The sequence below is a fragment of the Heteronotia binoei genome, chromosome 18 (genome assembly GCF_032191835.1).
Source record: "Heteronotia binoei isolate CCM8104 ecotype False Entrance Well chromosome 18, APGP_CSIRO_Hbin_v1, whole genome shotgun sequence".
In the NCBI taxonomy this organism is placed as follows: domain Eukaryota; kingdom Metazoa; phylum Chordata; class Lepidosauria; order Squamata; family Gekkonidae; genus Heteronotia; species Heteronotia binoei.
Genome location: NC_083240.1, coordinates 9,265,791 through 9,291,034, shown reverse-complemented (window position 1 = coordinate 9,291,034; position 25,244 = coordinate 9,265,791). Strand labels below are relative to the sequence as shown.

The following is a 25,244-nucleotide window of genomic DNA, read 5'->3' as shown; positions in this document are numbered from 1 at the left end:
GACTGGATGAGCCATTGGCCTGATCCAACATGGCTTCTCTTATGTTCTTATGTGACACAGAGTCTTGGACTGGATGGGCCATTGGCCTGATCCAACATGGCTTCTCTTATGTTCTTAAGGCTGTGACAAGTAACCTTGAACTTCAAAGGGAGTTCTGGCCATCACATTTAAAGGGACTGCACTCCATTTAAATGCCTTCCCTCTACTGGAAAAATGGAGGATGGAGACCCCTTATTTCGGGGCTAATAGAATTGGACCCCCTGATCCGATTTTGTTGAAACTTGGTGCGGTGGGGGAGGGGTTGAGGAGAGGCACAAGCTGCTACACTGCAAATCTGGTGCCTCTGTCTCTGTTATGTATTGGAACTGAAACTTGGTTTCCTTAGTTGCCTTAGGGGAAACCAGTGACTTGGTTGAGCTTGAGGCTCCATGAGAAGAGCCACCTGTATTCTGGCGGGAGGCCGATCAAGGAGCTTTAGGCCAGCCGTGCGCCTACAGTTATGTGTGTTGGGTTTTGGGGTGGGCGGGGTCATTTGCACACTTTGCATTGCATCATTTGCATTGGAAGAGCCCCGTGACACAGAGTGTTAAAGCTGCAGTGCTGCAGTCCTAAGCTCTGCTCACGACCTGAGTTCGATCAGGTAGCCGGCTCAAGGTTGACTCAGCCTTCTATCCTTCTGAGGTTGGTCAAATGAGTACCCAGCTTGCTGGGGGGAAAGTGTAGAGGACTGGGGAAAGCAATGGCAAACCACCCTGTAAAAAGTCTGCCGTGAAAATGTTGTGAAAGCAACGTCACCCCAGAGTCGAAAACGACTGGTGCTTGCCCGGGGGACCTTTCCTTTCCATTTGCATGCTTATAAGCAGGTCCCTTGGCCCTGTGAGCAGCTCAGTTTTCTACCTTTCTAAGCTGAATCACTGAATATAGAGCTGAATTCCCTATCTCCTGAAGAAGAAGATCCCGCCCTCCCCGCCGAAACAGGCTCAGGGCGGCTCACAACCAGTAAATTCATAACAACAATAATAATAATAATAAGTTTTATTTATATCCCGCCCTCCCCGCCAAGGCAGGCTCAGGGGGTCTAACAAGACATGGTGTGTACCATGATTATAATACAATTCATATGATAAAATGCAATTAATACATACAGTTAAAACAGTTACATAAAATTTTTAAAAACCACAATAAATTACGGGCAGTCCAATAACAAGCATTTCAAAGGTGTGCGGTCCCTTTAAATGTGATGGCCGGAACTCCCTTCAGAGTTCAATCACGTTTGTCACACCCTTGCTCCTGGCTCCACCCCCAATGCCTCCTGGCTCCACCCCCAATGCCTCCTGGCTCCACCGCCCCAAAGTCTTCTGGCTCCACCGCCCCAAAGTCTCCTGGCTCCGCCGCCCCAAAGTCTCCTGGCTCCACCGCCTCAAAGTCTCCTGGCTCCACCGCCCCAAAGTCTCCTGGCTCCACCGCCCCAAAGTCTCCTGGCTCCGCCGCCCCAAAGTCTCCTGGCTCCACCGCCTCAAAGTCTCCTGGCTCCACCGCCCCAAAGTCTCCTGGCTCCACCGCCCCAAAGTCTCCTGGCTCCACCGCCCCAAAGTCTCCTGGCTCTGCCGCCCCAAAGTCTCCTGGCTCTGCCGCCCCAAAGTCTCCTGGCTCCACCGCCCCAAAATCTCCTGGCTCCACTGCCCCAAAGTCTCCTGGCTCCACCGCCCAAAGTCTCCTGGCTCCACCGCCCAAAATCTCCTGGCTCCACTGCCCCAAAGTCTCCAAATATTCTTGAGTCAGACCTGGCACCCCTATTATGCTACCAGTCAGAGTAGAGAACCTTGGGACTGATGGGCCCATGGATGACGGGTTGCCAGTCCTGGCTTGCGAAATTCCTGGAGATTTGGGGGTGAAGCCTGGGGAAGGCAGAATTTGGGGAGGGAGCACAGGGGGGGGGATAATGACATAGAGTCTACCCTCTAAAGCTGCCATTCCCTCTAAAGCTGATCTCTGTTGCCCGGAGATGGGTTGCAATCTCCAGAAATCTCCAGCCACCCCCTGGAAGCTGGCAACTGTACTGTGGCCTGACTTGGCAGCTCTCCATCCTAACCCCCCTTTGCTTCCCCCTCTTACCTTCCCTGAAGTTGTAATAGGTATCCCGAAACTTGGTCTCGCACCATTTCAGGATGTAATCCTCCCGGCGGTTGTCATAGATACGCTGCCACCCTTTGTTCTTGCAGTAGAGACTCACTCTGCAAGCCAAGAAGAGGGTTACACCTTCCCTGGGTTTGGAGACCTGGCCACAGAAAGCCTCCAGGGAGCCGTAATTAGCCCCGAGGTCTCGAATCCCACCCCCATCTCCTCCCATTCAGCTCTGCAGACCTGGAAAGCCCCAGCTAATGAAGAATCCAGCTGGGGTGGAGGTAGGGTTGCCAATCTCCAGGCGGGGACAGGGGATCTAGGGTTGCCAATCCCCAGGTGGGGCAGGGGGAGAGAGCCACGCAGGCATTCACGTTCAATCAACCTCCAATCCTTAGAAATTCAATTATTTGTAACAAATGATTCCTCGAAAATACAGTGTATCACCAAGCGCAAAGAAAACCTACTCCCGAAACAACCAGTCCTATATCGAAGTCCAACAGTTTGTTCTTTGAAATTGGAGTCGGGAAGTAGAGTGCAATGCCATGAAAACAGAGTCCGATGCTCCAATTCTTCTCTGTTAGCCAATATCTGGGTGGAATGCAGCAAGGCAACAAGACGCAACAGGGATGTGCCAAATGCCGTTTCACGCGAGGCTTCAACGAGCTTCGGCAATGACTAAAACATAAACGCTCCTACATTCGATAGACAATTGACGGCAAAAGGAACGGATGTTTTATTTTTCGTTATTTATTTACTTTCGATTTATATCCTGCCCATTCCAAATGGACTCAGGGCGGCTAACAATCATGATGAAACCAACATCTCAATATCAGGTATAACGTGCACTGGATCTACATAGGGGAGGGACGGTGGCTCAGTGGTAGAGCATCTGCTTGGTAAGCAGAAGGTTCCAGGTTCAATCCCAGGCATCTCCAACTCAAAAGGGTCCAGGCAAATAGGTGTGAAAATACTCAGCTCGAGACCCTGGAGAGCCGCTGCCAGTCTGAGAAGACAATACTGACTTTGATGGACCAAGGGTCTGATTCAGTATAAGGCAGCTTCATATGTTCATATGTACTTGAATAAATGCAGGTTTACCTGTTTTTGCAATGCTGGGAGATTGTCTATCGAATGTAGGAGCGTTTATGTTTTAGTCATTGCCGAAGCTTGTTGAAGCCTTGAAGGGTATTTAGCACATCCCTGTTGCATCTTACTGCCTTGCTTGCTACATTCCATCCAGATATTGGCTAACAGAGAAGAATTGGAGCACCCGACTCTGTTTTCACGGCATCGCACACGACTTCCCGACTCCAATGTCAAAGAACAAACTGTTGGACTTCGATATAGGACTGGTTGGTTTGGGAGTAGGTTTTCTTTGCGCTTGGTGATACACTGTATTTTCTAGGAATCATTTGTTAAAAATAATTGAATTTCTAAGGATTGGAGGTTGATTGAACGTGAATGCCTGTGTGGCTTCTCCCACTGCTCTACCTTTTCACGTTATTGTTTGGTTGCTAAATCCCCAGGTGGGGGAAGGGGATCCCCTGGGTTTGGAGGCCCTCCCCTCGCTTCAGGGTCATCAGAAAGCAGGGGGAGGGAAATGTCTGCTGGGCACCCCATTATTCCCTATGAAGACTTATTCCCGTAGGAAATAATGGAGAATTAAACTGCAGGTATCTGGGGCTCTGGAGGGACTTTTTTTTTATGTAGAGGCACCAAATTTTCAGTATAGCATCCAGTGCCTCTCCCCCCAAATACCCCCCAAGTTTCAAAAAGATTGGACCAGGGGGTCCACTTCTATGAGCCCCCAAAGAAGGTGCCTCTATCCTTCATAACTTCCAAAGGAGGGAGGGCATTTAAAAAGGTGTGTGGTCCCTTTCAATGTGATGGCCAGAACTCCCTTTGGAGTTCAATTGTGCTTGTCACACCGTTGCTCCTGGCTCCACCCCCAATGTCTCCTGGCCCCACCCCCAAAGTCCCCAGCTATTTCTTGAATTGGACATGGCAACCCGTCCCTAGGTGAGGGGTGGGAGAGGGGCTGAGAGCAGTTTGGGGTTTCTAGTGGAAGTCGGAGTTTATTATTTCCATTAACCAAAAAAGGAGGTGTTTGGGAAAGAAGTGGAAGAACCAAGGACTCCTCCCTTTACTAGGGTTGCTAATCCCCAGTTGGGGGCAGGAGATCCCCTGGTTTAGAGGCCCTCCCCCCACCTCAGGACTCCATTATACCTTATGGAGACCAGTTCCCATAAGGTATAATGGAGAATTGATCCATGGATATCAAGTGGTCTGGGAAGGGGCTGTTTTTTTGAATTAGAGGCACCAAATTTCCAGCATAGCATCTGGTGCCTCTCCTCAAATCCCCCCCCCCACAAGTTTCAAAAAGATAGGACCAGGGGGCCCAATTCTATGAGCCCTGCCCCAAAAGGTGCCCCCTTCCTCCATTATTTCTAATGAAGGTATTTTGAACAAGCTTGGTCCCTTTAAATGTGATGACCAGAACTCCCTTTGAAGTCCAGTCCTGCTTGCCATAACCTTACTCCTGGCTCCACCCCCAAAGCCTCCTATCTAGGCTATGACTTAGTCCCCAGATATTTCCTGAGTTGGACCTGGCAATCCTTCCTTTGGCTGATGAACCAAATCTCTTTGTGTCAAGACCGGCTGTCCTGCTGGGTCACCAAGGTCCAGATAATCCACCCCTGGGCTGGGGTGAACAATTTGAGGTTGGGAAATCCCTGGAGATTTGGAGGGAGGGAGATTTGGATCTGAGGAGGGGAGGGGCCTCAGTGTGATACTATGCGACAGAGTTACCCCTCCGAAGCAGCCATTTTCTCCAGGGGGTATAGATCTTTGTCATTCGGATATCAGTTATTCCGGGAGCTCCAGGTCCCACCTGGAGGTTGGCAACCCTCTCAGCCAGGCCTGGCGGGACTCCTGGCTGCAACAAACTTCTCTAGCATTTTGCTCTGCATTGCATCCCTCCCGGGGTCACTTCGAGAATGTTTAAAATCAATTCCGGTATTGTAGCAGCTTGTTGCAGCTTCCAAAACCAGTTCAGCTGTATAGCTCCCCAATTTGTACATGCACACTGAAAAGACTCTGCCCAAAAAGGGACTGCCGTGTACATACAACTGCACTATGATGCTTCTTGTGTGCAGCGTTTCATTGATGCGTGCTTGCTCACCTGTGCATTGATAACACACCACACACAAATGCAGAGGCAACTGCCACAGGACGTGGTGGCGGCTACAAGCATAGACAGCTTCAAGAGGGGATTGGATAAACCTATGGAGCAGAGGTCCATCGGTGGCTATTAGCCACAGCATATTGATGGAACTCTCTGTCTGGGCTGTGATGCTCAGTATTCTTGGTGCTTGGGGGGTGAGGGAACAGTGGGAGGACTTCTAGTGTCCTGACCTCATTGGGGAGGGACGGTGGCTCAGTGGTAGAGCATCTGCTTGGGAAGCAGAAGGTCCCAGGTTCAATCCCCGGCATCTCCAAAAAAGGGTCCAGGCAAATAGGTGTGAAAAAACTCAGCTTGAGACCCTGGAGAGCTGCTGCCAGTCTGAGAAGACAATGCTGACTTTGATGGACCGAGGGTCTGATTCAGTATAAGGCAGTTTCATATGTTCATATGTACCTCCTGATGGCAACTGGGTTTTTGGCCACTGTGTGACACAGAGTGTTGGACTGGATGGGCCATTGACCTGATCCAACATGACTTCTCTTATGTTCTTCTGTGACACAGAGTGTTGGACTGGATGGGCCATTGGCATGGCTTCTCATATGTTCTTACATATGGGGCAGTGATGCTCTGTCATCTTGGTGCTTGGGGGGGAGCAATGGTGGGAAGGCTTCTGGAGTTCTGACCCCACTGATGGAGCTCCTGATGGCATCTGGGTTTTGGCTATTGTGAGACACAGAGTGTTGGACTAGATGAGCCATTGGCCTGATCCAGCATGGCTTCTCATATATGTTCTTATGTCAGCGGCAGTGATGCTTTGTCATCTTGGTGCTTGGGAGGCAATGGTAGGAAGGTTTCTAGTGTCTTGGCCCCACTGATGAATATCCTGATGGCACCTGGGTTTTTTTGTCACTGTGTGACACAGAGTGTTGGACTGGATGGGCCATTGGCCTGATCCAACATGGCTTCTCTTATGTTCTTATGTGACACAGAGTGTTGGACTGGATGGGTCATTGGCCTGATCCAAGATGGCTTCTCTGATGTTCTTCTGTGACACAGAGTGTTGGACTGGATGGGCCATTGGCCTGATCCAACATGGCTTCTCTTATGTTCTTCTGTGACACAGAATGTTGGACTGGATGGGCCATTGGCCTGATCCAACATGGCTTCTCTTATGCTCTTATGTGACACAGAGTGTTGGACTGGATGGGCCATTGGCCTGATCCAACATGGCTTCTCTTATCTTCTTCTGTGACACAGAGTGTTGGACTAGATGTGCCACTGGCCTGATCCAACATGGCTTCTCTGATGTTCTTATGTGACAAAGAGTGTTGGACTGAATAGGCCATTGGTCTGATCCAACATGGCTTCTCTGATGTTCTTATGTGACACAGAGTGTTGGACTGGATGGGCCATTGGCCTGATCCAACATGGCTTCTCTTATGTTCTTCTGTGACACAGAGTGTTGGACTGGATGGGCCACTGGCCTGATCCAACATGGCTTCTCTGATGTTCTTCTGTGACACAGAGTGTTGGACTGAATAGGCCATTGGTCTGATCCAACATGGCTTCTCTTATGTTCTTATGTGACACAGAGTGTTGGACTGGATGGGCCATTGGTCTGATCCAACATGGCTTCTCTTATGTTCTTATGTGACACAAGAGTGTTGGACTGGATAGGCCATTGGCCTGATCCAACATGGCTTCTCTTATGTTCTTATGTATGTACAATCATGTCAAGGGGACTCTTTTCCTTCAACATGGGCACGAGCATCATTAAATTACAACGAGGAGGAAATGGGCAACCAGACTGAACAGCAAATGGTAAGGCAGCCATTGTGCTCTGTACAAAACGTGGAACTGGGCAAGGGAACAGTGGAGAATTCGAGATGCGTTTGTTGCAAACACGACCTGGTACTTATAAACTCCTAAAGCAAAGGCTGGGAGAATCTAAGAAGCCTTCCTCCCCTGTGATGGGGCAACAGGGCCCCGGAGGGAATGAAGGTGAGTCTCCTTCTGACCGTCCTTACATGTCGACTCCATTTGCTCCCCCAATGTAGAAGAATGGCCCTGATCCAGGGGGTTCTTCTGGCTTCTTTTCTTCTGGAGGGTTCATTCGTGGCAAGGCTTTCAGGGCGGTTTTGTTCCCTTTGGGCTCGGTTTCATGCGTCGGTTCCCCTTCTGCTAAGTTAGAAGCTCCTGATACTGGAAAGGAAGGGGTGCATTTTAGGGAGTGCTCCAAGACAAAAAAAAAGAAGAGAGAATGGTCTTTGCCCCAAGGAGCTTACAGACTAAAATCCGACATAGGAGTGACAATTAAGGAGGAAGGTGATGTCAAGAAGGGACTGAGAGGAGTGATACTCAGAGGTGGAATTCCCCTGATGTAGCCAATCCTCCAGGAGTTTACAAGGCTCTTTTTCGTAAGCTCTTGGAGGATTGGCTATACCAGGAGGGTGTGGCCTAATATGCAAGGGAGCTCCTGCTAGAATTCCACCCCTGGTTATACTTCATTCTGATGTTTGTATCTAGACTATGACTTAGTTGTGGGAAGGGAAGACTAGTGTGGTGGAAGTGGCTAAAGTGTCAGACTAGATCCTGGGAGATCTGAGTTCAAATCTCCATTCAGCCGTAAAACCCACCGACTGCAATCCTAAACAGAATTGCACCCATTGACATCAATGGTATCAGAAGGGTATAGCTCAGCTAAGAATTGCACTCTCAACGACCTCAGGACAGTCACCCTCTCTTAGGGTTTTCTGGCCAAAATAAAAAATGATGTAGCGTAGCTCTAGGAATTTCTGAACATCTCTATGGTAAAACCATAGAGTTTCCAGCAATTCCTAGAACTCTCTTACATGGCTTCTGGGTTCCCCCTGCAGATGACAGCAATGTTGGTTTGTTTCTTTCTCCTGCCACTTTTCGGAGTGGTGGAGGGTAGCTAGAATTGCTGGCAGGAAGCCTGGGGGCGCTAACGTCTCTCTCTCTCTCTCTGTCTGATCCACCTCACAGGGCTGTTGTAAAGGCAACATTGGAGAGAACCATGTCAGCGTTCTCATTTCCTTGGAGGAAGGGTGAGATAAAAAATAAACAGTCAGCTAGGGCGGGAGGGTTATGCCAAAGGCACCCCAGAAAAGGAAGGCCTTGAGTGGAAAGATGAAGGAAGAGAAAGAGACACCGATTTCCCACTCACCTTACACCGCTCTGACGTTCCTCTTCTCAGCGGGGCTTCCTTCCGATTTCACACTATCTTCCCTTGGCCTGCAAGAAATGTTGGCGTTTTCGTGCAGCTAACAGAAACTTCTAAAAACCAGTTTCTGTTTGCCGTGTGAAAACGCCAGTGTTACTTGCAGCCCCGGGGCAGATAGTGTGAAACTAGAAGAAAGCCCTGGTGAGAAGAGGAATGTGAGGTAGGCGTAAGGTGAGTGGGAACTTGATGAGCACTTCACAGTGATGTTTTCACTGCAGCCATCCTCTCCTTGCCCTTTCAGAGCTCCTCCGATCAATAGATCTTCAGCAACGACCAGAAGACCACTAAATCAGTTTCTGAAGAAAAATATGACAGGCATTTAGCAACCGATAATGTTATAACCGGGCCAGTGTCTAGCATCAGATGGGGGAATAATATCCCTTTTGAGAAATTATTAAACTACCAACTGCAGCAATCACAGCTGAACAGGAGAACGAGACAGCTCCAGAGGGGAGTTGTGCCGGTCTGCAGTAGGACAGCTGGACTTGAATCCAGTAACACCTTAGAGATGGTGGCCAAACTGCAGCTCAGGAGCCACATGTGGCTCTTTCACACACATTGTGTGGCTCTTGAAGCCCCCACCACCCTGTCGGCCGGCTTGGAGAAGGCACTGGTGTCTTTAAATCACGTCTCCAAGCCAAGTCAGCCGGCGGCTTGGAGAATGTAGTTATAGTTAAAGTTGCTGTATTTCCACCTCTCCCTCCACCATCTATCTATCTATCTATCTATCTATCTATCTATCTATCTATCTATCTATCTATCTATCTATCTATCTATCTATCTATCTTCCTTCCTTCCCTCTCTCCCTCCCTTCCTTCCTTCCTTCCTGCCTTCCTTCCTTCCCTCCTTCTCTTCCTTCCCTCTCTCCCTTCCCTTCCTTCTCTCCCTTCCCTTCCCTTCCCTTTCCTTCCTTCCTTCCTTCCCTCCTTCCTTCCCTCCTTCCTTCCTTCCTTCCTTCCTTCCTTCCTTCCTTCCTTCCTTCCTTCCTTCCTTCCTTCCTTCCTTCCTTCCCTCCCTCCCTCCCTCCCTCCCTCCTTGCAAATCTCAAACATCTGACATTCATGCCTTGCGGCTCTCAAACATCTGGTGTTTATTCTATGTGGCTTTTACATTAAACAATTTTGGCCACCCCTGTTCGAGACCAACCAGACTTTCGGGGTATCTGACGAAGGGGGCTTTGACTCTTGAATGCTCATACCCTGAAAATCCTATCAGCCATCTCAAGTGCTCCTGGACTAGTTGGACGAGAGCATCTCTGAGACCAGAGCATTGTACAGCAGGGTTGTGATCCTCTGCGTGGACAACGTCCACCGAGTTCGATGTGCCTCGTCTGTTCAGCATCTGAATCGGGGGAGCAGCCATAGCTCAGTGGCAGACCACCCGCTTTGCATGCAGAAGGTCCCAGGTTCAGTCCCAGGCATTTCTGATCAAAAGGAGCCAGAGGCTACGAGAGTACCAACAGTTTGAATCCGGGTGGCAGCTGTGTAGATTCTTTGGTAGGAAAAGGGCTGGTTCTACCATAGGGCAGGGGTGGCCAATGGTAGCTCTCCAGATGTTTTTTGCCTACAACTCCCATCAGCCCCAGCCAGCATGGCCGACGGCTGTGGCTGATGGGAGTAGTAGGCAAAAAGCATCTGGAGAGCTACCATTGGCCAACGCTGCCACAGGGCGCTTCTGGGCCTGCAGAAGGTCCCAGGTTCAATCCCTAACGTTGCCAATGAAAAGGATTTTGCATGCTGGGCTAGTGAAGAAGAAGGCGAAGAAGAAGAAATAGGATTTATATCTTGCCTTCCGCTCCAAATCAGAGACCGATTTCCCATTAGCCTTATGCCGCTCTCACACTCGTCTTCTCTGCGGAGCTTCTGTTGGATTTCACACTATCTGCCCCGGGGCTGCAACTAGCTTCACCTTTTTCATGCGGCAAACAGAAACTGGTTTTAGAGGATCTTGTTTGCTGCGAGAAAAAGGCAGAGCGAGTTGCAGCCTCAGGCAGCTTATGCAAAATCCGATAGAAGCCCCGCTAAGACTGAGAGCGAGGTAAGGCTAGTGAGAGATCGGTCTCAGAGACTCAGAGTGGCTCACAGTCTCTGTTCCCTTCCTTCCCTACAACAAACACCCTGTGAGGTAGGTGGGTGGGGCTGAGAGAGCTCAGATAGAAACTGCCTTTTGAAGGACAGCCCTGCAAGAGCAATGGCTGACCCAAGGCCATTCCAGCAGCTGCAAGCGAAGGAGTGGAGAATCAAACCCAGTTCTCCCAGATAAGAGTCCACACACTTAACCACTACACCACACTGGCTCTCTGCCTGAGTCTCTAGGGAGCCATCTAGGCCCAGTCCAAGACCGATCTGTCCATCTGTATGACAAATGCCACAGATGAATTGATCTGTACGTTTACTGGTGTTATCTGGCCCTGAACGAGTGGACAAATGCCTGCCTGCCAGACAGATCCCCTGCATGGTGCTCTCCGTTCTCTGCCAGCAGATGTTCCTGAATCGGCACAAGGCCTATTGAGTTTCACGGAGCATACAGGGAGGGCGATTCCGCTCTCTGAGGACCGGGAAATAGAATCAGGCCAATTAATTAGGGGGGAAAGACTAAGAACAACAGACAGTCCCCCCCAGGGATATATAGCAACTGCCTTGCTGGCTCAGTCAGGTTGGAAGCTAATTAGCTCCGGGCTCGGTTACCTGCTACGCATCCCTAAGATTTTGGAATGAGGGTCTCTGCTAGGGTGTTGCTGGCTTGGTTTGTGTAATGTATTGAGTGACGAGGCGTGTTGAAGGCAACATGCTTTATTGCGAGTACACTACAAAAGCTAGAACACGCGGGCCGGGTCCCGCTTATATACCTACCCCGGAACAACCCTCAGTCTGGCCAGGTCCAATCCTGGCCAGTAAAACTTCCCACCACAGATCTTGATTGGCGGGGCGTGTTTGGGAGCTACATCCGGGGACCAGTGGACTTCCACTGGCCTCCTCCGTAGCGTCCGCTATGTTGTAATTTCAGGTGTGAAATGCAAGACACAACAGTTTGTTAGCTAAGAACACCCTTGCCCTGACTTGGATGGCCCAGGTTAGCCTGATATAGGGTTGCCAGCCTCCAGGTGGGGCCTGGAGATCTCCCGCTCTTACAACTGATCTCCAGCTGGCAGAAGAAGGAGGAGGAGGTGGAGAAGAAGAAGGTGATTATGATATTGGATTTATATCCTGCCCTTCACGCTGAATCTCAGAGTCTCTGAGCAGCTTACAGTCTCCTTGACCTTCCTCCCCCACAACAGACACCCTGTGAAGTAGGTGGGGCTGAGGGAGCTCTTACTGCAGCTGCGCTTTCAAGGACAACTCCTACGAAAGCTCTGGCTGACCCAAGGCCATTCCAGCAGGTGCAAGTGGAGGAGTGGGGAATCAAACCCGGTTCTCCCAGATAAGAGTCCGCTCACTTAACCACTATGGCTGACCCAGGGCCATTCCAGCAGGTGCAAGTGGAGGAGTGGGGAATCAAACCCCATTCTCCCAGATAAGAGTCCGCACACTTAACCACTAAGGCTGCCCCAAGGCCGTTCCAGCAGGTGCAAGTGGAGGAGTGGGGAATCAAACCCCATTCTCCCAGATAAGAGTCCGCACACTTAACCACTATGGCTGCCCCAAGGCCGTTCCAGCAGGTGCAAGTGGAGGAGTGGGGAATCAAACCCCATTCTCCCAGATAAGAGTCCGCACACTTAACCACTATGGCTGCCCCAAGGCCATTCCAGCAGGTGCAAGTAGAGGAGTGGGGAATCAAACCCCATTCTCCCAGATAAGAGTCCGCACACTTAACTACTATGGCTGCCCCAAGGCCGTTCCAGCAGCTGCAAGTGGAGGAGTGGGGAATCAAACCCGGTTCTCCCAGAGAAGAGCCCGCACACTTCACCACTACACCAAACTGGCTCTCAGTCAGCTCCCCTGGAGGAAATGGCTGCTTTGAAGGGTGGACTCTCTGACATTGTGCCCTGCTGAGGCCCCTCCCCTCCCCCAGACCCCGCCCTCTCCTGGCTCTACCCCCAAAGTCTCCAGGTATTTTCTAGCACACACCTGACAACCCTAGCCTGATCTCATCAGCTCCTGGAAGCTAAGCAGGATTGGAACCTTGTTCCGACTTAGGAGAGATCACCGAGGAAGTCCAGGGTTACTACATAGAGGCAGGCGATAGCAAACCACGCTGTTTGTCATTTGCCTTGAACCCCCCCCCCCCCCAGGATCACCTTAAAGATCAGACTGAGGGTCTATCTAGCTCAGCAGGGCATGAAGGTTTGTTAGCTAAGAACACCCTTGCCCTGACTTGGATGGCCCAGGTTAGCCTGATATAGGGTTGCCAGCCTCCAGGTGGGGCCTGGAGATCTCCCGCTCTTATAACTGATCTCCAGCTGGCAGAAGAAGAAGAAGGAGGTGGAGGAGAAGAAGAAGATGATGATGATGATATTGGATTTATATCCTGCCCTTCACTCTGAATCTCAGAGCAGCTTACAGTCTCCTTGACCTTCCTCCCCCACAACAGACACCCTGTGAGGTAGGTGGGGCTGAGGGAGCTCTTACTGCAGCTGCCCTTTCAAGGACAACCTCTTCTGTTACTAACCACTGATACTTAGAGGTAGACTGCTTCTGAACACAGAAGTTCCATTGAGACGTGCAAACGTAAGGAAAGGCCTCACAGCACCCAACCAGAAGCCTCCAGAAAGGCCACAGAACTGAGCAAGAGGGCAACTGCTACACAGGGTTGCCAATCCCCCCGATGGAGGCAGGAGATCCCCCAGTTTGGAGGCCCTCCCCCGCTTCAGGGTCATCAGAAAGAGGGGGGGGGAGGGAAATGTCTCCTGAGCACTCCATTATTTCCTATTGAGACAGAATCCCATAGGGTATAATGGAGAATTGATTTGTGGGTATCTGGGGGGGGGGCTGTTCTTTGAGGTAGAGGCACCACATTTTCAGCATAGCATCCGATGCCTCTCCTCAAAACACCCTCCATGTTTCAAAAAGATTGGACCAGGGGGTCCAATTCTGTCAGCCCCTAAAGAAGGTGCCCCTATCCTTCATTATTTCCAGCGAAGGGAAGGCATGTAAAAGGTGTGCGGTCCCTTTAAATATAATGGCCAGAACTCCCTTTGGAGTTCAATTGTGCTTGTCACACCCTTGCTCCATCCCCAGTGTCTCCTGGCTCCACCCACAAAGTCCCCAGATATTTCTTGAATTGGACCTGGCAACCCTACTGTTGCAGCTCTTCTCCATTTCCCATTCCCTGTTCCTTTAACAAAGGTGGGTGTACTTTTTCTACCCCCTTTCCACACAAGGCCCCAGATCCCTGGGAATAAAGTTCCATGAAGCCGCTCTACGTAACCATGCACGGGCCTGTGCTTCAAAAGCTGCCTCTGGGGATGCTAAAAACCAGGAGAAGAAGAGAGCTCTGCTCTTTTAAGTAATGATTGTCCTGCAGGAGCCAGCATGAAGGAGTGAAATGAGAGGGGCACTAGGGCCCAGGGAGCATTCTCTGCATTTGAGCCTGCCTTCCAGAAGTGAAAGCCGAAAGGAACCAATGAGAAAGCTGAGGAGCAGTGGGTGGGAGGTGGAGCTTAGGCAGGTATATAAAGAGGGATCCTGGCTGGTAAGAGCAGAACTGCTTGGTGGCTGTGAATGGGTGTGGTAGTTTTATTTATTTATTTATCTGGGATTTATATCCCGCCCTTCCCATCGAGTGGCTCAGGGCGGCTTACAACATATATAAAACTAACATAAAAGTATAAAATTACACTTTAAATTAACAATTCACAATATATAATTAAAATAAAACATTTGTTATAACTATACATAATTAAAACAGCCAGCAGTCGTAAAGCTACACTCCATTCAGCTTCAGGTAGTTAGGAAATGGTCCCTGAAGGAGCTGCATATTTAGGTGCCTTAGCAAAGAATTCATAATTCCCTTCCCTCTATGGGTTTATGCCTGCTATTTTCTCAGAGTTGGTTTTGGGCAGCTGGCTCCATTCTGCAGACTACAGAGCAAGCTTTGAGGGCCACCCAAAACCTTTCTGTAGGAAAAACTCCAACAGGAATAAGGAAGATAGGTGGAGATTTCTGGTTGAGCTGAGATAAGAGCTCTGAAAGTGGAAATGTTGACTTTCAGGGCTGCTGTGGCCGGCTTTCCCCAGTCGGTGGGACCGGCGCATTTTCCCAGCGAGGCTTTTGAGAAACCGAATCAAGAGTTAAATCATAGAAACTGTGTCCCCCTCATTGCCGGCTGGATATGTCGGTTTTCTTAGCACCTGCCAACGGAGGGCTCAATTAGAGCATTTTTTTTTTAATGTTCCGAAATATTGGTCGCGTCTCCCGAGCAATACTATCTCCTTGCTGCGCTGGTTGGTAAAAGATGCATCCCTGCTTAAGACGTGATAAGGACACGAACGCCTGGGGGCAGGAATGGATTTTGGGGTGGCTGCTGCTGAGAGCTTCGGGTGCCTGCCCTTTAGATTCTGGAGAAGAGATTCCCCCAGTTTTTTAACACCAGAAATTCTTTTTTTAAAGGCTCTCTTAGTTTGAATGCAAACAGGCTGAATTTTTGTTTAGATTGTATGTGTGTGTGTGTGTGTGTGAGAGAGAGAGAGATATCTTAAGTTCTATTAGGGCCTGCTGGGAGTGGGGTGGGGGTGGGGAGACCTCCAGCATCCAGGTGTTACAGCTGAACTCCAGGTAGCAGAGATCAGTTCACCTGAAGTCAATGACTGCTTTGGAAGGCAGACTCTATGGCCTTGGACCCTGCTGAAGTCCCTCCCCAAACCCCACCTTCTTAGAATCGTACAGTTGGGTCCTCCAGGGTCATTTAGTCTAACCCTCTGCACAGTGCAGGAAACTCACAAGTATCTCCCCCGACACACGCCCAGTGGCCACTGCTCCATGCCCAGAAGATGGCGAAAAATTAAAAACCCTCCAGGATCCCTGGCCAAGTGGGCCTGGAGAAAAAAACAACGTTGGCTGCCCCCCAGGTGGTGAACAGTATTTCTAGCATGTGTAAGAAAAAGCCATGAGAACTAAGCACTGATGCAACCCAACCTGCCCTTCAGCCCTCCAAATTTCCAGGTATTTCCCACCCTGGAGCTGGCAAGCCTACCACTCTCTCTGAAAACATTCGACGCAGCTGTGATAAACAATGTTGCCAGCCTCCAGGTGGGACCTGGAGATCTCCCAGTATTACAGCTAATCTCCAGACAACAGACAGAGAGAGGAGTTCCCCTGGAGAAAATGGCTGCTTTGGAGGGTGGACTCTGGCATTGCACTCTGATAAAGTCCCTTCCTTTCCAAACCCCACCCTCTTCAGGCTCCACCCCCATAATCTCCAGATATTTCCCAGCTCAGAGCTGGCAACATTAGATTATGTGGTTCCAGATATCAGTAAGGGCTCCTTATTTTGCCTTCCGCAGTTGGAGCCCTCGGAAAGTAAGGCATGTCTAGGACATAAAAAGAAAAGGTGCCACATGGCCCCCAGCTTGTGCCCATGAGATACAGGTGCTCCTCCAGAATTAACCCAGCAGCTTTAGATAACCATTTTTTTTTACTTCTTGAAGTCAGGGTTCAGTAACCCTCACAAGAGGTGGTGGCAGCTACAAGCATAGATGGCTTCAAGAGGGGGATCGGATAATCATATGGAGCAGAGGTCCATCAGTGGCTATTAGCCACAAGGTATAGATCAGGGGTGGCCGAACTTGTTAACATAAGACCACACAGAATAAATGTCAGATGTTTGAGAGCCACAAGACATGAATGTCAGATGTAAGGAAGGGAGGGAGGGAGAGGTAGAAAGAAAGCAACTTGAAGTTGGAATTCATTCTCTAAGCTGCCGGCCAGCTTGGCTTGGGGAAGTGATTAAAGAGATTTAAAGAGACAAATGCCTTCTTCCAAGCTGGCCAATGGGGAGGTGGGGGCTTCGAGAGTCACACAACATGTGTGAAAGAGCCACAAGTGACTCCTGAGCCGCAGTTTGGCCACCCCTGGTATAGATGGAACTCTTTGTCTGGGGCAGTGATTCTCTGGATTCTGGGCACTTGGGGGGGTGGTAACAGTGGGAGGGCTTCCAGTGTTCGGGCCCCACTGGTGGACCTCCCAATGGCCACTGTGTGACACAGAGTGTTGGACTGGACGGGCCACTGGCCTGGTCCAACATGGCTTCTCTGATGTTCTTCTGTGACACAGAATGTTGGACTGGACGGGCCACTGGCCTGCTCCAACATGGCTTCTCTGATGTTCTTCTGTGACACAGAGTGTTGGACTGGACGGGCCATTGGCCTGCTCCAACATGGCTTCTCTGATGTTCTTCTGTGACACAGAGTGTTGGACTGGACGGGCCACTGGCCTGCTCCAACATGGCTCCTCTGATGTTCTTAAAGAACATATGCCTTCTGATTTCTCTCTAAGCTGAATTCTCCCAGTGAGTGCGGAACTGCTTTCGCCCCTATCACAAGTGCCAAACAGCCCTCGCTGCTTAACAGACAGAGATCAATATGCTTCCTTTCCCCTTCCTTTCTGTTGCTCGCCGTCTCCTGCCTCTCCGCTGTGGGTCATGATCCGGCGAACCTCACCTGCTTTGCAGTACGGCGGGTTCCACTGGAAGCCTAAGAGAAGGGCGGCGGCTTTCCCACAGCTTTCTAAGGATCGTTCAGCGGTCCATCCTAGAAGTCAGAGCACTTTGATAAGAGGGGTGTGCCATTTCCCACGGCAGCATCGCGCGGAGGAGTGCGAGGAGCAGAGAGGGCGCGGGGGTTAGTGAAAAGGGAGAACGTACATCATATTCCTGGAAAGTGGATAATCGTTTTAGGGGGGAGGACTGCAATTCAGGGTCAAGTGGGATACGCCTCCTGTTTGGTAGGGGCCAGTGGCTGAGAGGCAGAGCATCTGCTTGGCATGCAAAAGGTCCCGGGTTCAATCCTCAGCATCTCCAGCTAAAAGGTCCAGGCAGGAGGTGATGGGAAAGGCTTCCACCTGAGACCCTGGAGAGCTGCTGCCAGTCTGAGTGGACATACTGGCCTTGATGGACTAAGGGTCTGATTCAGTAGAAGGCAGCTTCAGTATAATTTGGGGGCAGGGGCTGTGGTTCAGTGGTAGAGCATCTGCTTGGCATGCAGAAGATCTCAGGTTCAATCCCGGGCATCTCCAGTTCAAAAGGACCAGGCAGTGGGTGATGGGAAAGACTTCCACCTGAGACCCCGGAGAGCTGCTGCAAATCTGAGTTGACAAGATGGACTTTGATGGACCAAAGTTCTGATTCAGTATGAGGCAACTTCATGGGTGTTCACATGTGGGTCGGTGACAGAGCATCTGCTTGGCAAGCAGAAGGGCCCTAGGTTCAATCCCTGGCATCTCCAGTTAAAAAGGAGTGGTTGGCAGGTGATGGGAAAGACCTCAGCTTGAGACCCTGGAGAGCCACTGCCTGTCTGAATAGACAATTCTGACTTTGATGGACTGAGAGGTTGATTCGGCACAAGAAGAAGAAGACTGACGAAGACCACAGATTTATACCCTGCCCTTCTCTCTGAATCAGAGACTCAGAGTGGCTTACAGTCTCCTATATCTTCTCCCCCCCCAAAACAGACACCCTGTGAGGTGGGGGGGGGGGGGGCTGAGAGGGCTTTCAAGGACAAACTCCTGCGATAGCTATGGCTGACCCAGCAGCTGCAAGTGGAGGAGTGGGGAATCAAACCTGATTCTCCCAGATAAGAGTCCGCACACTTCACCACGACTTTGGGTGTTCATGTGACAGCACGGGCTCCTGAGGGGGAGCGGTGGGGCCATTTTGATAGCTGCCTGCTAGGAGTAAAGCATCAGGCGCCTCTGGGACTTCGTTTCTTCTTGCTGTACCTGCTCAGCTCATTAGTTAATCCTGGCCGAGCCTCACCTAGCCGAGAGCTGCTCCCCCAGGCCTCTCATTAGTGCTTCCGAGAGCCTCTCACCACTTAATTAAGAAATGTTTTCTGCAGTTGAGGACCATGGCCTGCCTTTCAAAGAGCAAAGGGACGGAAAGCTTTTTATATCTTAAAAAGGGAGAAAGAAAGGAAAGGCGGGGGGGGGGGAACCCTCTCCTTCTTTTCCCCAGTGATGAGATCTGGTTTCGTGCCCACCTCTCAAAAATGCCACTTTTCCAGTTGGGAGAAGCATATACCAGCCATAAAATGTCAGAACGTTAGTCCCAGGAAGGGATAGGACTGGTTCTTCTGTTAACGCGTTATTCTGTGTAAGAGCTTGGGAAGCCATGAGATGTTGAAATTATTAAACTTTGGCTGAGGAAGGCTGGCTAAACCGAAACCGGTCACGTTTTTTTTTCCTTCTTCGGACTTAAACGAATTTCACAAGAAGGCTTGCTCGCCAATTGTTTCTGGTTGGACTATTAATTGTGACGGAAACTTAAGAGGAAGGCCTGCTCGGCAACTGACAACCAATAGGTTTACAGCAAACAGGATTTTTTTTTCTTCTGCGATTGTAAAAAAAATAAAAAAGGTAAAGCCCCCTGTGCAATCACCAGCCATTTCCGACTCTGGGGTGACGTTGCTTTCATAATATTTTCACGGCAGACTGTTTACAGGGTGGTTTGCCATTGCCTTCCCCAGTCATCTACACTTCTCCCCCCCAGCAAGCTGGGTACTCATTTTACCGACCTCGGAAGGATGGAAGGCTGAGTCAACCTGGAGCCGGCTGCCTGAAACCCGCCGGGATAGAACTCAGGTCGTGAACAGAGCTTAGGACTGCAGTACTGCAGCTTTACCACTCTGCGATTGTAATGGATTACTATTTGTTATATATTACTATATGTTGCACATGTTAACATAACCTCGTATATAGTGCTACGCAGTTTGCTTTGTTCTTTACTTATCATTTAAGTAAATGAGAGCCAGTTTGGTGTAGTGGTTAAGTGTGTGGACTCTTACCTGGGAGAACCGGGTTTGATTCCCCACTCCTCCACTTGCATCTGCTGAAATGGCCTTGGGTCAGCCATAGCTCTGGCAGGAGTTGTCCTTGAAAGGACAGCTGCTGTGAGAGCCCTCTCAGCCCCACCCACCTCACAGGGTGTCTGTTGTGGGGGGAGAAGATATAGGAGATTGTAAGCCGCTCTGAGTCTCTGATTCAGAGAGAAGGGCGGGGTATAAATCTGCAGTCTTCTTCTTCTTCATTGTATAACTGTGGTTCCTCAGGGTTGTAATCTAACTTTTACAGTTCTGGCATGCTCAGTGTCATTCTTAGGGTTGCTGTCCTCAAGGTGGGGCCTGGAGAGCTCCTAGTATCTGCAGGGATCAGTTGCCCTGGAGAAAATGGCTGCTTTGGAGGATGGACCAATATGATGTTTATATCTTGCTGAAGTCCTCCTCCTCCCCAAACCCTGGCCTCTCCAAGCTTTGTCTCCCCAAAGCCTCAAGAACCCCCCAACCTGGAGATGGCAGCTCTGCTCTGAGGCATGCCCCTGGAAGGCTGAACTGGAGGGCTTTGAGTTCAAATTGAAACCCTGGTTAGGAATGACTCAGCTCCCTCTGATAAGGCTCCCATGGGCCCTGCTTCTCTGTGCGAGAGATCCGCTGTAGTCTTGTGAATAGCGGAACAAGGACCTGCACGGCTCAGGCTCAAATCTGCATTCAATTAAGTTTACTCAGCCCGGTCTACCTCGTAGGGTTGTTGTAAGGACTACAGAATGATGCGTGCCACCTGGATCGCTTTTGGGGGGATATCCTGTGATGAATTTCTTAGCTCGGTGACCAAGATAAATTTTGTAGCTTTCTTAGGTAGATCCAGATAGGCCTACCGGTATCTGTGACTCAGAGCACCTTTCTGGTAAATCTGGGGGGACGTGATCTTATCCCAGCCAAGTTAAACTATGTATATTTATGTTGCCAAGTCAAGGCCCTTTTTAAGGTGAGTGAGAAGCAGAGGTGGTCAGCCATGGCTTTCCTCTGCAGAGTCTTCCTCGGTGGTGTCTCGTCCAAATATCAACCCTGTTTAGCTTCCAAAACCTGACCAGATTGGGCTATACCTTCTTGCCTTCCTGCCCCCAAGTTAAGCTACGAACTCCCACAAACACTTAAGATTTCACTGCAGAAAACTTCATGTCCAAAACACACCGTTTGGAGACCGAGACCTCAACATTTGTGGAGATTCAATACCTGAATCCACTTCTCTCTCTTTTTTCCAGGGGCTTTTTTTGAGCAGGAACGCAGTTCCGGCTGGCTTGGTGTCGGCGGGTGTGTGGCCTAATATGCAAATTGGTTCCTGCTAGGCTTTTTCTACAAAAAAACTCCCAGCTTATTTTTTGTGATTGTGAAATGCCATCCTGTTGTTTGCAGTTTTGCAAGAGCAGGGGAAGAACACAGTACGCAGGAAAGGACTCTGCTGGATCAGGTCTGTAGTCCACTTATGCCCATCGCATTTTGCAAAACTATCCTGCTCCTCTCCCAAGGAGGTCAGAGCCAGGGATGTGGTATGGTTTCCCCCTCCTCTGTTTGATCCTCACAACAGCCCTCACAACAGGGAACTTAAGCTAGAACGACTATAAGATAACACAGGGAGCTTCATGGCAGAGCTGAGATTTGAACCCAGGTCTTCCTGCCTGACACTGTAACCAAAGTGCCACACTGGCAGTTAATCCAGCATCTAGACTCCCAGTCACCCAGAAGCTCCAAAAAATGGGCATAGAAGCAAATTGGATTTATAGCCCACCCTATACACTCAGAGTCTCAGAGTGGTCACAGTCTCCTTTACCTCCCCCCACCCCCAATAACAAACACAATGTGACATAGGTGGGGCTAAGAGAGCTCTTACAGCAGCTGCTTTTTCAAGGACAACCTCTGCCAGAGCTATGGCTGACCCAAGGCCATTCCAGCAGCTGCAAGTGGAGGAGTGGGGAATCAAACCCGGTTCTCCCAGATAAGAGTCCAAGCACTTAACCACTACACCAAACTGGCTCTCCATTTAGTTCTTTGCTTTTATGTGTTTCTATCCAGCTTTTCTTTACTTAATCTCATTTGTATCCTTCCTTCAAGGTGCTGAGGTGGGGGGGGGGGAAGTATTGCCTACCTCCTGGCTTTTGTCACAACAACCCTGTGAGGTAGGTTCACACCATCACCAAATTAGGCTTCATGGCTAAACGGGGATTTGAACCTTGGTTGCTTGGATCCAAGACCATCCAGTATCCAGAAGAGGGGCAGGTGGGCTTACCACATCCCCTTCCATTCTCTCCCCAAGACTTCTGCATTGTCAGCTTGGAGCTGAGCTGGCTCTCGTACAAGATGAGTCTCATGATTAACTTGGACGAGCACCCCCCGCCCAGGTGTTTGCGAGGGAGACGGGCTCACCTGAGAAGCAAGTTGGTCTTCGGAGAATTAAGAGGGGCGGGAAGCAAAAAAGCCGTTTCCTGCAGACCTGTTGTGTCAGGGGAGTCGGTGGTGAATCTTCCCTCTTTGAAGCCATGGGTCCTCTAGAAGCTGCCTGGCTCAGCTCATAATGGGGAGGCTGTGATGTCACCCCTCGCTAATGTTACTGGCCATCCAGGACCCTGCCCTGGACAGTCGAGACCTCCCTCCGCTGGCTGCTTGGCTGGAGACAGAAGAGGGAATGGAGGAGATATTTGGAAGGGCTACAGGGCACCTGAAGGGATGGAAGGGGGGAATGTCCGAGTCTCACAAGAAAGAGGGAAGGGCAGACCCTGGGCCAAGTGGGGCCAGAAGAGGACCTTTTCTGTGGCTGGCCATCCGCAGTGTGCTTGGCACCTTACGAGTTAATTAGAACCACCCCAAATAAAGATAGTTCTCTGGCCCCCAGGAGTTACAGAGTAAAGTTTTAAAAATGGGTCATGTATAGAATGCAGCAAGGGTCGATTAGTAAATCAGGGGATTCTAGGTCAAATCAATCCTGATTTTTCCCTAGAAGCTAAAATGTCTACTGTACTTTGGTCACACCATGAGAAGACAAGACTCATTGGAAAAGCCAAGCTTGCTAGGCAAAAACAGAGGCAACAGGAAAAGGGGAGATGTTGGGAGATGGATTGACTCTACCGAGGAAGCCGCAGGGGCCCTCAGTTTGCAAGACCTGAGCAAGGCTGCTAACGAGATGACACTTTGGAGAATGTAAATTCATAGGATTCTCTGTAAATCAAAAGTGACTTGATGGCACTTAACACACACGTGTCGCAAAATTGTGAACTAGCTTTGGAATTCCTCAAAACTTTTTTATTAGAACGGATGTTCAGTACAAAAAAAAGGGGATGAGAGAAAAAGAGATGTTCCCAAGTCTGCCGGAGAAACCCTGAACTAGTGGTTAGTCTTAAAACGTTACACAGAATGTGTGTTGCAGACTGAATGATAGAAGGGGGTGAGAGGTGGGCTTCAGGATGTCCCAAAAAGAGGGAGGAGCAGGCATTGCCTGTTTCTTTTCCATTTTATCAAGAGTCCGAGTAATTTGATTTTCGCTGGGGGTTTTGCAGATGCATTTGTATTGTGTATCGATGCTGTACAGTTTTTAATAGTGCAGTTTATACAGTATTTATATTTGCGGCACATCGTTTATCCCAATGATAGATGCATTGGTTTGATATTAATGTGTTTTTAAAAAAATATTGATGTGTAAATTTTACCGGGGGGGGGGGGGATTCAGCATGAGGAAGTGGTGTGTGAATGAAGACTTCAGGGTTCACTTTTGCACAAAGAGGAAGAAAATCCAGATAGGGATTTTTCAGTCAGAAACCTCAAGGAATAGACATTCTAAATCATCGCAAACCAAAGACTACCAGAAAAGAGAAGCCAAAAATGTAAAAATTGGCTGACGGGCAGATATACCGAAGGATTATATTTGGTTCTACGAACTGCTGCTTTGATGCAGGAAAAGAATGCGAAACTTTTTCAAAAATGGCCAGAATACGAGTTTAGCCAATAATCTGAACAAGACCTGGACAATGTGTAATTACCCAGCCCAAATTGCATCCCCCAAAGTATAGATTTGGATCAGAAATAAACAGTCTTTGCTAGATCATGAAGCTTCCTATCCTCCCTTTCCAACTGCCTCCTGTGGGATGAAAATAAAGCCAACACCATATGTACAAAAAGTAATCCTAGGACTGTGATATTTTCTTTTGTTTTTTTGAACAACTGCAGCTGCATCAGCTATACGAGATGCTGTTTTAAATCTTGCGTTTGATGGATTCTACCCAACAGAACGTTATAAAATGAAACATGGGAAAATTAAACCCCCAGCCAGTTGGATAGCTGGAAAGATTCAAATATTCAGAAATGTTCCACTTGCCAATGATTTATTTCAAAGGCTCCACTTGGGATCTTTCCGACAGGGAGGAAAACCAGTCATCTTCATCGGCGTAAATCTTTCAGTCGACCACATTGCCGGATTTAAAATGATTTGAGGTACTGACTTGAAATGGGGAATGTGAAATTTTGGCTCCTGGGGTGAAACTTGGCACCTGCATTTGATCCTGGGAAGTCATGGTAAATGGCTAGGGTTGGGGGGGTTTTAACTCCTTAACGGCACTCCAAATGGGCTACCTGAGACGGTGGGGTAGCAGAACCAGTCTTGAACATGTGGGTCACGTGAAGGCTGTTCCTAGAACAGAGCTGGGGGTGTTTCAGACAATTCCACAGTCACATGAACATCGGCTTCCAAATCCTGAATCTGCTCTTCACTCCTCAGTGTGGTAAACCTGAAGTTGTCAAAGCAGGCCCAAACATTCATCGTAATATTTATTTACTACCTTTCTCTGAGGGCAACGAACATCAAGCCTCCCCCACCCCAAATGTTATTATTTAAGACGTATCTGGGTCACCTCATCCGGGCCCTGCTCACCTTTAAAACGTAACGATATAAAACTCTACTGCGTTGGGGAATTCCTCATTTATCGGTTCCACTTTGGCAACAAGATCAAATAACTCAGAATTCCATAACCGTGGGGAGGAGGGGAGGAGGAATTCCTGGTCCTCGCCAATTTTGAGAACGTGGGCAGGGCCATGTGGAGCTTTTGCCCAGGAGGGCTTCTGATTGGCTGCACAGATTCTTAAAGAGCTGCTTCTGCAGTAACCACCACGACACAATTTTAAAAGACAGGTTGTCAAAGCAGAGTTTCTGCCAGAATGTTGAGGAGTTCCTATTAGAGTTATGCATGACCGTGCCCGCAAATATTCTGTGGGGGGGCTTCACCTCCTGCAGCAGCCATTTTGAGGTTCCACCCACCACCCTGTGTTAAAATTTCAAAGGTACATTAGGGTTGCCAGCCTCCAGGTGGAGCCTAGAGATCTCCCGCTTTTACAACTGATCTCCAGCCGGCAGAGATCAGCTCCCCTGGAGAAAATGGCTGCTTTGACGGGTGGGCTCCGTGGCCTTGTTCCCTGCTGAGGTCCCTCCCCAAACCCCACCCTCTCCTGCATCCACCCCCAAAGTCTCCAGGTATTTTCCAACACAGATCTGGCAACCTTATGGTAACCTGCAGGCTTTCAAAGGTTGGAGGACCCCTGCTATGGGTGGGAAAAAATCTGAAGTTTCACCAAGCCCATTGCTCTTGTTGGAACACTTTGCAATGGAAATGAAGTAGGGTTGCTATGTGCGTTCTACCTGCGTAAGCCCATTCGCACGTGCAAAGCATGATGAGCGTGCAAATGGGCACCTGGGTACCTTGCCCAGGTGTTTATTATTATAATGA

General features: G+C 49.5%; 1 protein-coding gene across 1 annotated transcript in view; it reads right to left on the bottom strand.

The window, feature by feature from the left end:
• Window positions 1-25,244, bottom strand: part of TTLL10 (tubulin tyrosine ligase like 10) — a 53,148-nt gene that overhangs the window by 21,382 nt on the left and 6,522 nt on the right. The window contains exons 5-8 of the mRNA XM_060259595.1: window positions 21,901-22,057; window positions 17,149-17,238; window positions 7,336-7,504; window positions 2,116-2,234 (exon numbers count right to left, since the gene is read on the bottom strand). Of these exons, the coding sequence (XP_060115578.1) occupies window positions 2,116-2,234; window positions 7,336-7,504; window positions 17,149-17,238; window positions 21,901-22,057 (535 nt within the window). The remainder of the gene's footprint in view (window positions 1-2,115; window positions 2,235-7,335; window positions 7,505-17,148; window positions 17,239-21,900; window positions 22,058-25,244) is intronic.